This window comes from Electrona antarctica, assembly GCF_951216825.1.
Source record: "Electrona antarctica genome assembly, chromosome: 10".
Classification (NCBI taxonomy): Eukaryota; Metazoa; Chordata; class Actinopteri; order Myctophiformes; family Myctophidae; genus Electrona; species Electrona antarctica.
In genome coordinates, this window is record NC_136791.1 from 7,211,285 (window position 1) to 7,227,432 (window position 16,148).

The following is a 16,148-nucleotide window of genomic DNA, read 5'->3' on the forward strand; positions in this document are numbered from 1 at the left end:
GACTGACTGACTGACAGCAATGATATTATACCCGTGGACCCGGCCTCACAGTGCACGACCTGGACCAGATGTGGACCAGGCCCCCCCATGGAGCCCACCCTGTCTATCTCTCTTCTATACTTTCTTCCTATTCCCCCTCTATTCCCCCCCCCCCCCCCCTCTCCCCCGACACGGTCGAGGCAGATGGCCGCCCACCCTAGTCGGGTTCTGCCTGACGTTTCTTCCTAAAGGGGAGTTTTTCGTCACCATTGTCGCAATATTGCTTGCTCTGGGTGGATCTTTTTGGTTGTAAAGTGTCTTGAGACAACTTGTTGTGATTTGACACTTTAATAAAATTGAATTTAATTGAATTGAACCTGTATATGTGTCTAATAAACTTCACAACTTGCCTTTTGATACTGCATGGTGTCATCTTGTTCTCAGAGCTCGCCACTCAATATACAATATACTCACCAGCCATAACGGTCCCTATTCTGGGAACATCGAGTGAAAAATGCTGACCTATTTTATCTTTTTTGGAGCTTAAAAACGAGGATGTTTTATCCTCTCCCAAATTCCACCATTCTACCATCAACAACTCATCAGAACGAGAGGCCATGGATGCTAGAAGGTAGACGATAACAAGCATTTTGTCTGCTATGCTACCAGAATATAAAAATGTCTACCTGGGTTAAAAGCTTTACTTGCATGGCGTGTTTATTTTTATTTTTAAGTGCAACCACTTCATTACAACCCTTGGACTGCCACCCCAATAACAGCTTTTCAGTGCCTTCTGCCGTCTCTATTCATTCATTTTAATTCATCATTTGAATGCCAATAGAAAAATCTGTGATATACACAATATATCTCATGTTAACGGGGCAAGTAGCTAGTTTTAGACACCCAGTCCTGATGGTGGCGATAACTTCACCATTATGCCGATTTTGACCGAATTGACCGAATCTGGCCATCGTCATTTCCGGTTAAACAGACTTAAACTTCTGCTAGCTTTCTGCACTGTTTGTTACAGTGATCTGTCCCCGGTCCCGTGTGATCGCAGTTTATTTTCATATCTAAGTCAAATTCAGCTCAAGCCCCGAATATCGCATTTTGAGCAGCTATGCACATAAAGACTACACACACACAGTCGTTCTGTTTGTTTATCCTCCGCGCGGCGCTGAGCTGCAGTCAGTGCCCCCACAGAGCAGTGGAGTTACGTGTTTCTACCGACAGTTTGAGGATCAAATGGAGTTGCGAGCTTCTTTCAGAAGCGCTTTTTAATGCTTTCTAATGGTTAAATATATTCACAACAACACACAGACGTAAAGGGTGTTCAGTAGCATCGATCAACAACACACAGACGTAAAGGGTGTTCAGTAGCATCGATTCATGGAAACAAAAAATTAAAAACCTTAAAATTGGAGTTGTGAGGTATCCTCCCGACAGCAACGATATGTAATATTTACATATTTGATATATTAGCCAATATAATTGTTCAGTCAGCTGTCTTTCAATTACAGAGTGTATTCTAAATTAGTTTAGGGTTGTATAACATTGTACAACTCAATCAATCAAACGTTTTATCTTTTTTTGTGTAATCAATGTATTTTCCCATTGAACTGACTCAAACGCTCACTGGTACACCCGGTAATATTTAATAATTCCTTTATGTTTGATACATTTTCTTATCACATCCATGGTATGAAAACAATGTTAAGAGTTGCTTCAATGAAATAAAATTGATTTAGGCTGAAAACGATATGTTTAATGGTGTTTTTTAGCGTTGTTACATTTATGGTGCATGCCGTTACAATTAATCGCAATGCGCAACAAATGTAACACTGGAACAGCGTCCACGTTCGGTTTAATAACTCCCAACCTGTTTTATCAATTGAAAAACTTGAAGTGGTTTATGGTAGCAGACATGTGTAGGTCCTTTGCCTGAAAATATTACATATGTAAATAAAAGGATCTCTGAGTAAAAGCGTGAAACGTGCAGTGTTACAATCATAGCGCCTCTCCCCTACTTTAACTCAAGTAAATTTTGTGGTGCGTGCGTGCGTGCAAAGCATTCATCTACATACAGGAAAAAACAAACTCCCCCTCTCTCTCTGTTACCCACATACACCTACAGACAGACAGACATCAGGACATTCTCCTGACTCTGCACGACACAGCAGACACAACAGACCTCCCGAGACACCGGCTGACACTTTAAGGTAGGACAACAAACTATAGATCTAATAAATGTATAGATACCGGCTGACACTGTAAGGACAACAAACTATAGATCTAATAAATGTATAGATACCGGCTGACACTGTAAGGACAAACTATAGATCTAATAAATGTATAGATACCGGCTGACACTGTAAGGACAACAAATTATAGATATAATAAATGTATAGATACCGGCTGACACTGTAAGGACAACAAATTATAGATCTAATAAATGTATAGATACCGGCTGACATTGTAAGGACAACAAACTATAGATCTAATAAATGTATAGATACCGGCTGACATTGTAAGGACAACAAACTATAGATCTAATAAATGTATAGATACCGGCTGACACTGTAAGGACAACAAACTATAGATCTAATACATGTATAGATACCGGCTGACACTGTAAGGACAACAAACTATAGATCTAATAAATGTATACTTGTACACTGAGCTGACCCACATCACTTTTGTTTTGTGTCGATGACATTTTAACTCATTAAGGATGGGAATCCATTTTGGGTAAAGTTGTTGCCATGTACAGTATATATAAATACAGATACAGGCTGACTGAGCTGTTCTACCTCGGTGACCACATCCTGTGCTGTTCTCTCTACACAGAGCTACCAGTTTTCATCATCTACTACACCCCCCTCATATTTGAACTGGGGACTGGCTGGTTGCGTGCGTGCGTGCGTGCGTGCGTGCGTGCGTGCGTGCGTGTGTGCGGCCTTGTGAGGCAGATTCTAAAGCGGAAGCCCAAACCACACTTACCGCATACAACATGCAAGTATAGTTGCAACGAGATGCAACTATGTGTAAATCCTCTCGACAGGGACCCCCATCTGAAAATATGTTGTTCCAGAGACCCCCATCTGAAAATATGTTGTTCCAGGGACCCTCCCAGAAGCAAAGATTTTAGTTAAAAACGTTCGCTCTGAAAGAATATATTAAAAGATTTGCGCCACATTTTAACGATTTCTTTAAAAAATAGCAGATCTACAAGCTCGTAGAGCTACGAGCTTGTAGATCTGCTATTTTTCAACAGCTTGTACATAATGCTTGCACAATAATGAGATTGTGTTACCATGGCAACCTGCCCTGCATCCAGGAACACTTTAACTCCATCTAGCAGGCAGTGGCTCAGCCATAGACATATATAAACTCATGGCCCAGGAGGCAAACGCAGCCCACCTGGAGTGAAAAGTGAAGACGCCAACAGGCCGGGATGACATTTGTGATGCTTTGATTGGTTGAGCACGGAATGTGATGTATGATGATAGGAGCGTCCCTCACTTTATTTTACATAGTTTTATACCATTTATTTAATACTCTGTCATCCACTTGACTTTTTAAAACTATATTTGTACAGTTATAGTTCAGTCAGACAACTCACAAATAGATTTAACCAATATTTATTATAGAATGAGAACAAAAGTGTGCATATAATATATATATTTATCCTGGCGTCCGGCATCATTAAACATTAAGAGCAATTATACAATAAAAATATTGTATATATATATATATATATATATATATATATATATATATATATATATATAAATAACAGAGCCCACCGGTGGTGCTGGGGTGGTGGTGGACCGTGTTGTCAAAGTTCACTTTTTTTATGAACTATAGTTCAGTTCACAGTTCCATTTTTTTTTTAAATTAACTAGTTCAGTTCATTTTTAAAATGTTGAACTGTGAACTGAACATTTTGAACTAAAGTTCATGGTTCCAAAAAATGAACTATTTTAGTTATTTTTCATTCTTTTTTAAATTTTTATTATTGCCACAGCCCATATAGAACCGCAGACTTTATTCCTATTGGGAATGAAGTCCAAACCTTAAAAACAAAAGAAATTGGGATTCATAAAGTGACAAACTTTTACAATATCTCCACTACCATTATCGAAATTAATTAATTAATTCCTTTTACATTTTGGAAAACAAATAGCTCTTTTGCAATGTGAAATGCCACCGAATTCTTGAATCTTAATCCTTTTCCTTGTCTTTATTATGGGCCAACTTGTGAAAGCTGCGTTCTTTGAAGGCTCTTAGTTCTCAGTTCAGTTCTCACAGCCTGCATATCTCCGCGTGCTGAAAATAGCTGATCTACAAGCTCACAATGCGTCGCAGACACAACACGTTGTGAGCTTGTAGATCAGCTATTTTCAGCATGGAACACACGTACGACAAAGAATAAATCAGGCATCACTGCGCTTCTGTGGAGGGAGATGTCTTGTGTTGGCAGAACGAGGCGATCATGTATGGACAGTTGAACACATACCTCCTCGACGCAAAAATAACAAGCTATTGGAAGCTATTTTTCATGGAACATTATGTTTAATCAACAACACGTTTGGGTCGGGACATGTTCTGACGGTATGTGTCTGTATGCGTGCATTACATCATGCATGCAGTACAGTTAGATATGTGCACTGCACGCTCCAGTGAAATTGTACGGCTGAGACAGATTTGTTCATTTGTGTCGGATAATAAGGGCTTATTTGTGGGTTTCCCGCTAGATATTAAGGCCTGTCTAGGGTGTGTTTTAACGGGGGTTTCGTCTAGAAGCCTCTATGGAAACACTAACTTTGAACAAAGTTGAACGTGAGAAAGTGACGTTCACCGTAACTTCACACACGCCAGAAATTAACGCGTTCACAATGACGTTCGTCAAGCAGAAATACATTACGTTCCGTTCACGTGGGAGCAAACATATAAACAGCAACCATAAGCAGAAGGAAGGCAGGAAGAGCATGCAGTCTAGTGAGCTTAAGTAGCCCGCGCAATTGGTCAGCTGACTGCCACATCAGCGAATGACAAACTGAATACACCCACATAGTAATGCAGCATATTAACCCCTTGAGCATATGGATTAGGGATGTTGAAAAAAGTTGAAAATCGACTCGATTTTCGACTCATGCCTTCCGCGACTCAAAAACGTATGAGTCGAAAAATCGTTTTTATTTTATTTTTTATTTTTTTGTAATGGCTTATTATAAAACGTTATAAACTTTACTGTTTCAAATGTTTTCCAAATGGGAGAGGTACGTGTTTGTCTGTGTGACACTGCTGTGCTGCGCCTGTCAGCATGCCCTGGCTGCAGTTAGAGCGCCATCGTCCAAGGGTGTGGGGTGAAGGGGAAGGGTATCTTAGCAACACTGAATGCTCTGTCCCATTGGTCGTGTGCTCGTATCATGAGCCAATGGCTGCAGCTCTGAGCCCCCAGACCCCAGGTTCGCATCTCATTGCTCACGCTCAAAGACAGGTCCGCTCTGTTCTGAGCTGTGAGCGCTCTTCTCTTCTCGTGAAGAAAGCAGGACAGCGTTGTCAAATAAATCCCGCCGTCATTCATACTGTATTTATTCCCCGACCCGACATTAAAATACGGAACAACGTGCGTCCCGTATCAGTTCATTACGGTACTTGTGACAGGCTGCTGCAGACACTTGAGTTGGGACTAGCTGATAGCATAGCAGCCGATAGCGCCGCTGCTCCTTCAGTGTCGTTGTTTACAAAATAAAGTTTATTTTTTATTATTGGGCTTTGATAATTGATGCAAATTCTAAACATATGGATGCAGCTGCAGAAGTTGTGTTGCTTAAAGGAATGCATAGTTGCGTTCTCCTCAACTGCTGCGCAGCAACAACAACAAATACAAAAATAAAAAATAATGGAAAATAAATAGGAAAAAAAGTCGATCGACTCGTCGATTTGCGGCCTCGATTTATCGATTGGCCAAATATGAGTCGTTTGGCATCCCTAATATGGATGCGCCCTTGAGCACAGCATGAAACCCCTCGAGTATATCTGACTGAACTAACTCCGCAAGCTACGTGTCATTTACCGTGCTCAGTGTGAATGGGTCTTTGCTCTGATACAAGCGAGCGTGAAAGCTCCCTACTTACTTATAAGTCTGTAGACACTATGGAGGTTATGCTATGCATGAATATTCATGGCTCTCATAACTTTAAATGTGTCAAAAGGAAGTTAGTATGCTATAAGTGTCAACAGACGACAAGTACTATAAATGTACTGTATTTGAATGATATAGTTTGGACACTTGTCTTATACATTTTCCTGTACTTTGTCTCCCTCTAGATTTGAATCTTTCTCGGTGAGAGATGGCAGAGAGTGGCAGAGGCACAATTGGCGACGACAGTCTGGAGAACTGGGAAATACTGGGCTCAGGAGGCTTCGGGTGGGTCTTTAAGGCCAAACACAAGCTCTTGGGCATTGAAGTGGCCATTAAGCTGCTTAATCATGATGACAGGTATGATGACAAATTGACAATCATTAAAAAAGCTAAATAATGTATCTATTGATAATTTATCTTTATACACACTATTCTTTGTTTCATGATCTTCAGTCCTAATAGTCAGTTTCACATAATTGGGTTCTAACTGCTGTCATTCCCCTCCTAAACTGACCCCATACTGCAGCTCTGGTACCTCGTATGCTGCCCTGTGTCGCGAGGCAGGTTACATGGAAGCTGCAGACCATCAGTTTGTTCCCAGGGTCTATGGGATGTACCGCGGCCGGCCCCCCATGATGGGCTCCAAAGAGATGCAGGGTATAGTGATGGAGCTGATGGAGGGAGGCTGCCTGCAGTCCTTTCTGCTCACCAAGGTCATTAGAATTCAACTGTCATTATAATTCAACAGTGGTGCCTGCGGCACCAACTTACTCTGACCTTTCTGAATCCTGCACCTGACAAATTTAACCCAAAGTATGGGGAGAAAAACTAATAACAAAAAACTAAAGATCCAAAACTATTCTAACCTTTTCTACAGAGCCAGTCTAAACCTCCACCCTGCTGTTCTATTATTACTATAATTATATCTCTATATTATATAATATGAACCCTTACAGAGCCAGTCTAAACCTCCACCCTGGCCCCTGGCGTTCCGTATAGCCCACCAGGTGGCGCTAGCCATGGACTTCCTCCACTGTAAGAAGGACCTTGTGCACATGGACCTGAAACCAGCCAATATCCTGCTGGATGCCGACCTCAATGCCAAGGTACACAATAATTATACATATCCATCAGTTAATGACCTGAAATCTCAAGCAGTGTGACTGATTCTCGTCGACTAACACCAAAACTAAATAAAAACTAAGATACGATGACTACTAAATATACTGACAATTTTGTCAACGAATATAAACTAGAGTAGACTAAAATGTCAGGGAGGGACTAGTGAAGAAGAGATCCAGTAGAACTACATATTAGGGAGGGACTAGTGGAGAAGAGATCCAGTAGAACTAAATGTCAGGGAGGGACTAGTGGAGAAGAGATCCAGTAGAACTAAATGTTAGGGAGGGACTAGTGGAGAAGAGATCCAGTAGAACTAAATGTTAGGGAGAGACTAGTGGAGAAGAGATCCAGTAGAACTAAATGTTAGGGATGGACTAGTGGGGAAGAGATCCACTAGAACTAAATGTCAGGGAGGGACTAGTGTAGAAGAGATCCAGTAGAACTAAAAGACAAGTTATTTTATGCTTGGTTGCGCTCGAGTGTTGCACTCTGAAATATAGCAGATCTGCAAGCTCACAATGTGTTCCATTACGACGCCATCAAGGCCTGCTTACATACATTTTAGTCGGCTAAGTCAACTTTAGATTTAGTCGACTGAAATCGTATGACGATGTTTGATGATGAATCGTATGTCGACTAAAACTAGACATTTCACATGACTAAAGTCTGACAAAAACTAAATAAATTTGTATTCAAAGGACTGACTAAAACTAAATCCAAATTTGCTCTTGAAATGAACAGTTCTCATCACTGCATGTCCTGCTTAAACAAAATCCTCCTCTTTCTGTCAACAGATAGCAGATTTTGGCCTGTCTACGGTGACCAACAGTGTCAGGTCGACCAACCGTACAAACAAAGGAGGCACTCTGTCCTACACCCCCCCTGAGGCTTTTGGAGATACATACCGCCGTGTTCGCTCCTATGATGTTTACAGGTGATTAACTCTATCTAGATACATACCACCGTGTTCACTATGATGTTTACAGGTGATTAACTCTAGAAGGAATTATGTTGCTAATACATCAGTCATAAATACATACAACTGTATTATGCGTTGAAGTGTGAAAATCTCTTTCTAATGCTTGAATGTTTCCCGCCTTTTTATTAGTTACGGCATACTTCTCTGGACCATTCTCACTGGAGAGAGTCCCTATCCAGGTAAACTATTAGCGCACGCACGCACGCACGCACGCACGCACGCACGCACGCACGCACTCACTCACTCACGCACTCACTCACTCACTCACTCACTCACTCACTCACTCACTCACTCACTCACTCACTCACTCACTCACTCACTCACTCACTCACTCTCACACACACACACACAATGTAAATGTTCCTGTATTTTATGTAGGGGTGGATCACACCATGTTGCTATTCCACATTCCAAGGGGAGCCAGACCAGATCTTCGTAAAATCGATGTCCAGAAAGCAGCTGGATTAGAAGAGCTGGTGGAGCTCATGCAGAGATGCTGGGACAAGCCCAACAAGAGACCTTCGTTTGCAGGTAAATCTATTCATGCAGAGATGCTGGGACTCTGCACTGCACTATATTATATTGAAATCACAAAAGATTATTCTTTGCACTAATGAAATTAGCATTTTTGTTTTTGAGGCGCTAAACGTACTTGAATATTTGCGCAGCTTTTTGCACAAACCTCACAAGAGGCGAAAAACGATGTATTTCAATCGTCTCACAAAAGGGGCGTGGCATGATGGCTCAATAGTGCCCCCCCTACACAAGTTTGTGCTTGAAGCCCCACAATACGGTTTCACCTACATGTATGAAGATCGGTACACACCTGTATTATGTCCACACAAAAAAAAGTCTCTATGGCGTCATGACCGAAACCAAACAGGAAGTCAGCCATTTTTAATTTATTGTCATGTTGTTAACCTGACTCCGCCAGATGGTGGCAGTATTGAGTTCACCGGTTCCCTCCTCCTGCCTCCATCTGGTCTCTCTCAAGCAGAAACGATGAACCCGGAAGCAGCGGGGGAAAAAATCTGATATCTCCATAATTTCGAGTTGTAGTCTTGTTAGGTTGTGTTTACATTTGCGCTGTGGCAGCGCTTCAATATGAGTGGTTCCAGTGGTCTATGGTCATTTTGACCATAGACCATTTTCGTAAAATGGCGTGACCGTGGCTTCAATCAGCCCCCACCCCCTCTTCTGATTGGTCGATAGGCTATAGTCATAGTCGATAGTCGATAGTCATAGTTTCTGATATAATTTGCCGTAACTTTTGAACAGTTTGTCGCAGAGAGTCATGAGTCGCCTCGCTGGACTCTTGAATACGTGAGGACTTGGCCGGCCTAGCGGTCCAGGCACCCTAGGCTGGTATTCAGCGTGTCGTGGGTTCGAGTCCCAAGCCCGACGACCTTTGCTGCATGTCTTCCCCCATCTCTGTCCCCTTTCCTGTCAAACTACTTTAAAACCAATAAAGGCAAAAAGCTCCCAATAATATCTTAAGAAAGAAAATTGTGTTTTTTTTATTTCAGAATGTGTTGAGGTGACACAGTGTTTTTTTCATTTCAGAATGCGTTGAAGTGACACGTGGTGTTTTTTCAAGACACGAGGAGGGAATCTCTGCTGCCTGTGACCTCCTGAAGCCTCCTCCTTCTGTTCCTGCTCCTCCTGGTGCTCCAGGGCTCACCAACAGAGAGGCCTTTTTAAAACGTGAGTCCATGTTGACACACAGCTTTTACACAGAGGAACTGTTTGGATATCAGTATACATGTTGACACACAGCTTTTACACAGTGGAACTGTTTGGATATCCAGACGCTCTTAATCCAGAGCGATTTACATTAAGCAAGAACAAAAAGCATGGGAATACATCCCATATGTAAAATGCATTTATCGCGAAACATGCGTAAGCTAAGAACGTGACTAGAACATATCTATATAATGACACTATACATATAAACTATAACTAGAACATATCTATATAATGACACTATACATATAAACTATACATATATGCTATACTATGCTGTACATATATACTATGAAGTGCTATGACTACATACAATGCACTTATTGTGCTGTCTACATGACATGCTATAAGTCTGTTTCAAATGCTATATAAGTCTAAGAAGTGCTGTCTAAGGGGGGTAGGGTAAGTGCTATGGGCCATGATGGAGTCTGAAAAGGTGGGTTTTCAGACTACGGCGGAAGATCGGGAGTGATGCTGCAGTTCTGATTGCAACGGGAAGTGCATTCCACAGTTTTGGGGCCAGAAGGGAGAAGAGTTTGGGACGTGTGGAGCGTTGTCCCGGCGTTTTTAGTGAGGGTACTTCCAGCTTCCCTGCTTTGGCTGATCTGAGTGCGCGGGAGGGTTTGTAGGGTTCAATCATGCTGGCAAGATATGGGGGAGCCATACCTTTGGTTGCTTTAAATGCCAACATCAGAGTTTTGTATTCTGTGCGGGCAGCGACCGGGAGCCAGTGCAGGGAGCGGAGCAGGGGGGAGACATGTGAGAATTTTGGCTGGTTGAAGACCAAGCGAGCTGCGGCATTTTGGATCAGTTGGAGAGGCTTCAGTGCACATGCCGGTAGGCCAGTAAGGAGAGAGTTACAATAGTCAAGTTTTGACAGGACTGTTGTCTGGATTAGGAGCTGGGATGATTCCTGGGTGAGGAACGGTCTAATTCGTCGTATGTTATAGAGTGTGAACCTACAGGATCGAGTGACAGCTGTGATGTGAATTTTGAACGAGAGCTGACTGTCCAGGTCAACACCAAGGTTCCTGGCTGTTGGGACAGACGTTACCAGGGCGTTGTCTACGGAAATAGTTAGCTCCCGCATAGGGCAGGACTTAGCTGGGAAGAAGAGAAGCTCAGTCTTGTCTGGGTTCAGCTTGAGGTGGTTGGAGGACATCCACTGTGAGATGTCAGCCAGGCAAGCAGTGATGCGCTCTTCCACCTGGGTGGCAGAGGGGGGGAAGGATAGAAACAGTTGTGTGTCATCGGCATAACAGTGATAGGATATATTGTGAGCAGAGATGATAGTGCCAAGGGATTTAGTGTACAGTGAGAAAAGGAGGGGACCAAGTACAGATCCCTGTGGGACCCCAGTTTGGAGAGTTCGGGGGGATGATATCAGTATACATGTTGACACACAGCTTTTACACAGTGGAACTGTTTGGATATCAGTATACATGTTGACACACAGCTTTTGCACAGTGGAACTGTTTGGATATCAGTATACATGTTGACACAGCTTTTACACAGTGGACCTGTTTGGATATCAGTATACATGTTGACAAACAGCTTTTACACAGTGGAACTGTTTGGATATCAGTATACATGTTGACACAGCTTTTACACAGTGGAACTGTTTGGATATCAGTATACATGTTGACACACTGCTTTTACACAGTGGAACTGTTTGGATATCAGTATACATGTTGACACACTGCTTTTACACAGTGGAACTGTTTGGATATCAGTATACATGTTGACACACTGCTTTTACACGGTGGAACTGTTTGGATATCAGTATACAATGTGTATAGTAAAATACCAGCTCAGCCTTAAAGACGTAATGAAATGAAAAATAAAATGTTCACACTTCTAGATCATATCCGTGGTCATCATATTTTAGTTGTACATTTGTATTGTATTTGTTTTATTCAGGACCCCAGGAAGACTAGAGGCTCAGTCATGTGTCTCTAATGGGGATCCTTCAATAAACGTAAACATATGGTCATACCAAACAATAGATGGTCATCATATGGTCATACCTAACAATTGATGCCAAAAGTTTAAATTACTTCCTTTGAACGACAACGTGCTGCGTGATGACGTAACGCGTCCCGCAACATCTTGATTTAATTCACCTGTTTGATTCCCATCGCTGCACGTTCCTCCAAACACACCTGGTTTTAATTACAGAACTGCTGTTTTTAATCTCATTCAAGATGACATCTAGACAGTGGATTACTCACTTTAAACTGTTTTTAATCTCATTCAAGATGACATCCAGACAGTGTGTTGCTTATTTTAAACTTAATCACCACAATAAGATTTAAGTAGATTAAGATTCAGCTCACTGGCTGCACATCGGGATCAGAGGGTATGAAAACGGGCTTGGAACACAACCAAACCTTAAAGGGACACTTCACCCTTTTTGCAAATAAATATATGTTAATGACGTTTAGAAGATTTAGAACACTTTCCCGGGGGTGTTTATGTGTGTAATATGTGGTTTTAGATATTTTAGATTGTGTTTTAGCAGTGAGCCCAGTGTCTCTGATGTCATGGACACTGGACTCACTTTTTTCCTGGACTACAATTCCCATAATGCTTTGGTGCACTGCTCCTCCTTGTGGATAGGGGGAGGGCTGTTTTACTGAGACAACATGTAGTCCAAGGTTAGGAAGCAACGGCGTCAACTCCGGGAGTGCTTGAGGGCTAAAACACCCACTGACACAATAGTAAGCCAAATAGCACCCACTGACTGAAGGCTGAAGCTCCCCTCCCCCTGGTAATTTTGTCACGTAGGCACACACCTTTACGGTGTTCACAGAACAGGTATTCAAATGCTAATGTGAGGCTTTGTTCCAGTGACCGCACGGTTCATTCACGCTCCTGCAGCAACACTACACTGACACGTTCAGCGGAGAGGCTGCTGTCTGTGTCCCGTCGGCCCGTCTGTAAAGAGCCATGAGCCGGGAGGGAGGGGAGGGGCAGCAACACCGCCGGGTAATCTCCACACTGACTTGAGACTTGACAAACAGCCATCTCAGCCTAAATATCCCAAAACAATGTCCGGGGAACAGAACTGTTCCTTTTCCTAAGACTACTTTTACTTTAATTAAAAGGTAAGATGCATTGGCTGTAATTGGGTCAATTTTCTTGCTTTCGTGAGCAATGGTGTACGAGATTGGTAATACATTGGTCAAATCATGACATTGTTAGACCATCTGAGGGAAATAAATAAATAAATAAATCTGCGTCGTCGTTGTCATCCCCCACGCACATAAAGGTAAAATCCACCCGTCGCTTATGGCTGAAACAATTTAATTATTTTTGATCATGCTGAAATGTTGAAACAAGATGCTGAAACAATTTCATGTGTTTGTTGTGAACTGAAAGCGCACCACTGTGTTGATTAGCAAACTGTAAATGAAGTACCAAAAAAACTGTTTTCCCTCGCTGGGGCGGGGCGGGAGGGCACCCACTGCCGTTATAAGAACTTTACGCCACTGTTAGGAAGCAAAGACCGTACGGTGGGCTCCATGTTGCTCCCTGAAAGGAAAGAAGACCGTACAGTGGGCTCCATGTTGCTCCCTGGAAGGAAAGAAGACCGTACGGTGGACTCCATGTTGCTCCCTGGAAGGAAAGAAGACCGTACGGTGGGCTCCATGTTGCTCCCTGGAAGGAAAGAAGACCGTACGGTGGGCTCCATGTTGCTCCCTGGAAGGAAAGAAGACCGTACGGTGGGCTCCATGTTGCTCCTGGAAGGAAAGAAGACCGTACGGTGGGCTCCATGCTAACCATAGAATATATAAGTAAGTTTGTTGTGACGTTGAAACGTGCGTGCGTGTGTCAGTCAATTTCATCATGTGTGTTTTACTGTGTTTTCTCCAACAGATTCCTCTCCTCTGTCGTTGGATCCAAACACAGCGAGCAGAAGACTCATCCTGTCAGAGAACAACAGGAAGGTGACTTGGACAGATGAAGGCCAACGTTATGCAGATCACCCGCAGAGATTTACCATTTACTTTAATGTGTTGAGTAAAGAATGTATATCTGAACCTCAGTACTTTGAAGTGGAATGGAGTGGAAAGAGTGTTGGTATAGCAGTCTGTCAGGATGACATCAACCGAAAGGATGAGGGTCTATCATGGTTTGGAGACACTCCTCATTCATGGGTGTTATGTTACTATGATAGTTATAAACGCTACAGGTTCCGTCACAACAACATTGTGACTGAAGTGTCAGGACCTGTTCCCTCCACATGGGGGAGCCACAGGGTGGGGGTGTATGTAGATCCCCCAGCAGGTGTTCTGTGTTTCTATGATGTGCGTAGAAACACAATGAGTCTCCTTCATACAGAGAGGACGACCTTCACACGACCTCTGTATGCAGGGATATGGGTTGTTGGAGCTACAGCAGCCATGGTTGAGGGAAGTAGGGGTGCTGGGGGGGCTGGAGCACCCTCACTCCCAAGCTTCCGCCGTAGGCTGAAAACCCACCTTTTAAGACTCCACCATGGCCCGTAGCACTTGCCCTAGCCTAGCCCCTTAGATAGCACTTTATGTAGACTTGGGCCTCTTTTAGACGGCGACCATCTCCAGATAAAACGTCAAAGTCCCGTTGCGTTCTCATTTTTTATTGACCCTTTACACGAGAACGCACACTTTATGAAAACGCTATAATGTCGCTAGGACCCCCACACAGTAACTCTGTCATTTCTCGACCGTTTCGGATGCGGGGCGGCTCGCCGGAACCGGGCCGGCACCCTGGGCGCGTTCCTGCGGTTCTGGAAGTTCCGGGGAACCCCACACGGAGTTGCACCACTTTTGTTCCCCCACAATGTTGCCATAAGCACTGACAACGCCCATTTGAAAAGAGTCAAACAATAGACAGCATTTTTTCTTCAAAAGAACACCAGCTGACCCGGACGGTTAGCTCAACCGTCTGGGCACCTAGGCTGCTGAGCCAGCCTGACGGTGTGCTGCGGGTTTGACTCCCGATCTTTCCCCCCCCATCTCTCCCCATTTCCTGTCAGTCTACTTTCCTCCTATCAATATAGGCAGAAAAAGCCAAAAAAAGAAGGAAAAAAAAGAACACCAGCTAACTAAATTGCTCATGTTCCACTGATATGAAAGGCTGGCTAAACTCTTCTAAAAGCCACTCTTCATTGCCTTCAAGGTTCAAGGTTCTTTATTATTTGTCTCCTGAGGAAGAAATTTGTCTTATAGTAGAGGACCTAGCTAAGATATGTATGCACTTCATGTAGGAGAGAATATCGCAACTGTTCTTGACTAATATGACCGCCGCGAACAACGTGGGAACTGTGAACCATTCTCTATCCGGGTCGAAATACCCGAAAATGACCACGCCCTTTTTAAAATGACCGCTAGTTCAAACATGGCTCTATCTTCTAAACTGTTGGAGCTACAGATATTCTGAGGTGTTCAAAATGTTCAGAATACTCATGTTTGTTGAATCCGTGCCCGAGCCAGCAACCCCCCGGTCATCATAGTGGCCAAATCCAATATGGCCGCCAGTCCGCCACCTGAAAAGGTTTTGTCTAGAACTTTTGAACCTGATGAGCTATGAATGCAAACTTTGTGTTCAAATCATGTTTTTTGACAATTAGAAACATGTTGGAATGGTTATCTTTATGACTGGGTGTTGCTGAACATCTATTTTGTATATTTCAAAGATGGAGACTATCTGACAATTAGTTTTACTTACCGTTACATAACGTCTATTTTGTGCTTTTTGAGCATAGAAACACATTGGAATTCTCATATTTATCATTAAATCCATCTAGAGCACTCTGATTTGCTTATTAAAAATACTGTATGGCCTATGTAAAAATGTTTCATCCAGATTTGAGTGTAGAGTTGTTGGAATAAGCTAAAGATGGATTTGCCTGAAGCTGTAGTTGTATGATAAGGGGGGGGTAGGGGAGGGGCTGATAGTGTGATGTCACTATATTACTGTTTATTGCATGACTGTCAAGGGTTCAGCCTCCAGGAAGAAACCCTAAATACAAAGTTAATACTTCATTGCACATAAAAATTACTCCAGGGTGTCTAATGAAGTACTGTCACCTCATAGACGCATGAAAAACTGGAAAAATACAAAAATAGATCTTTAAGATCAAACTGGAGGAAAGAAACAACCTCTATACAGATGCAATGTTATTGAAAC

General features: G+C 42.8%; 1 protein-coding gene across 1 annotated transcript; it reads left to right on the forward strand.

Moving 5' to 3' along the window:
• The first annotated feature begins 2,103 nt into the window (after positions 1-2,103).
• LOC306931110 (receptor-interacting serine/threonine-protein kinase 3-like) lies at positions 2,104-15,178 on the forward strand. The gene is made up of 9 exons (XM_079512316.1): positions 2,104-2,198; positions 6,316-6,487; positions 6,657-6,843; positions 7,087-7,236; positions 8,047-8,186; positions 8,361-8,410; positions 8,610-8,762; positions 9,795-9,935; positions 13,854-15,178. Exons 2-9 carry the CDS (start codon positions 6,339-6,341, stop codon positions 14,483-14,485), a joined length of 1,602 nt encoding a protein of 533 aa, XP_079368442.1. The 5' UTR covers positions 2,104-2,198; positions 6,316-6,338; the 3' UTR covers positions 14,486-15,178.
• Positions 15,179-16,148: the final 970 nt, after the last annotated feature.

Coding starts and splice junctions, on each gene's coding strand:
- LOC306931110 (XM_079512316.1), top strand. CDS start 6,339: ATGGCAGAGAGTGGCAGAGGCACAATTGGCGACGACAGTCTGGAGAAC. Junction 8,411..8,609: donor TGGAGAGAGTCCCTATCCAG/GTAAACTATTAG, acceptor TATTTTATGTAG/GGGTGGATCACACCATGTTG. Junction 8,763..9,794: donor CAAGAGACCTTCGTTTGCAG/GTAAATCTATTC, acceptor TTTTCATTTCAG/AATGCGTTGAAGTGACACGT.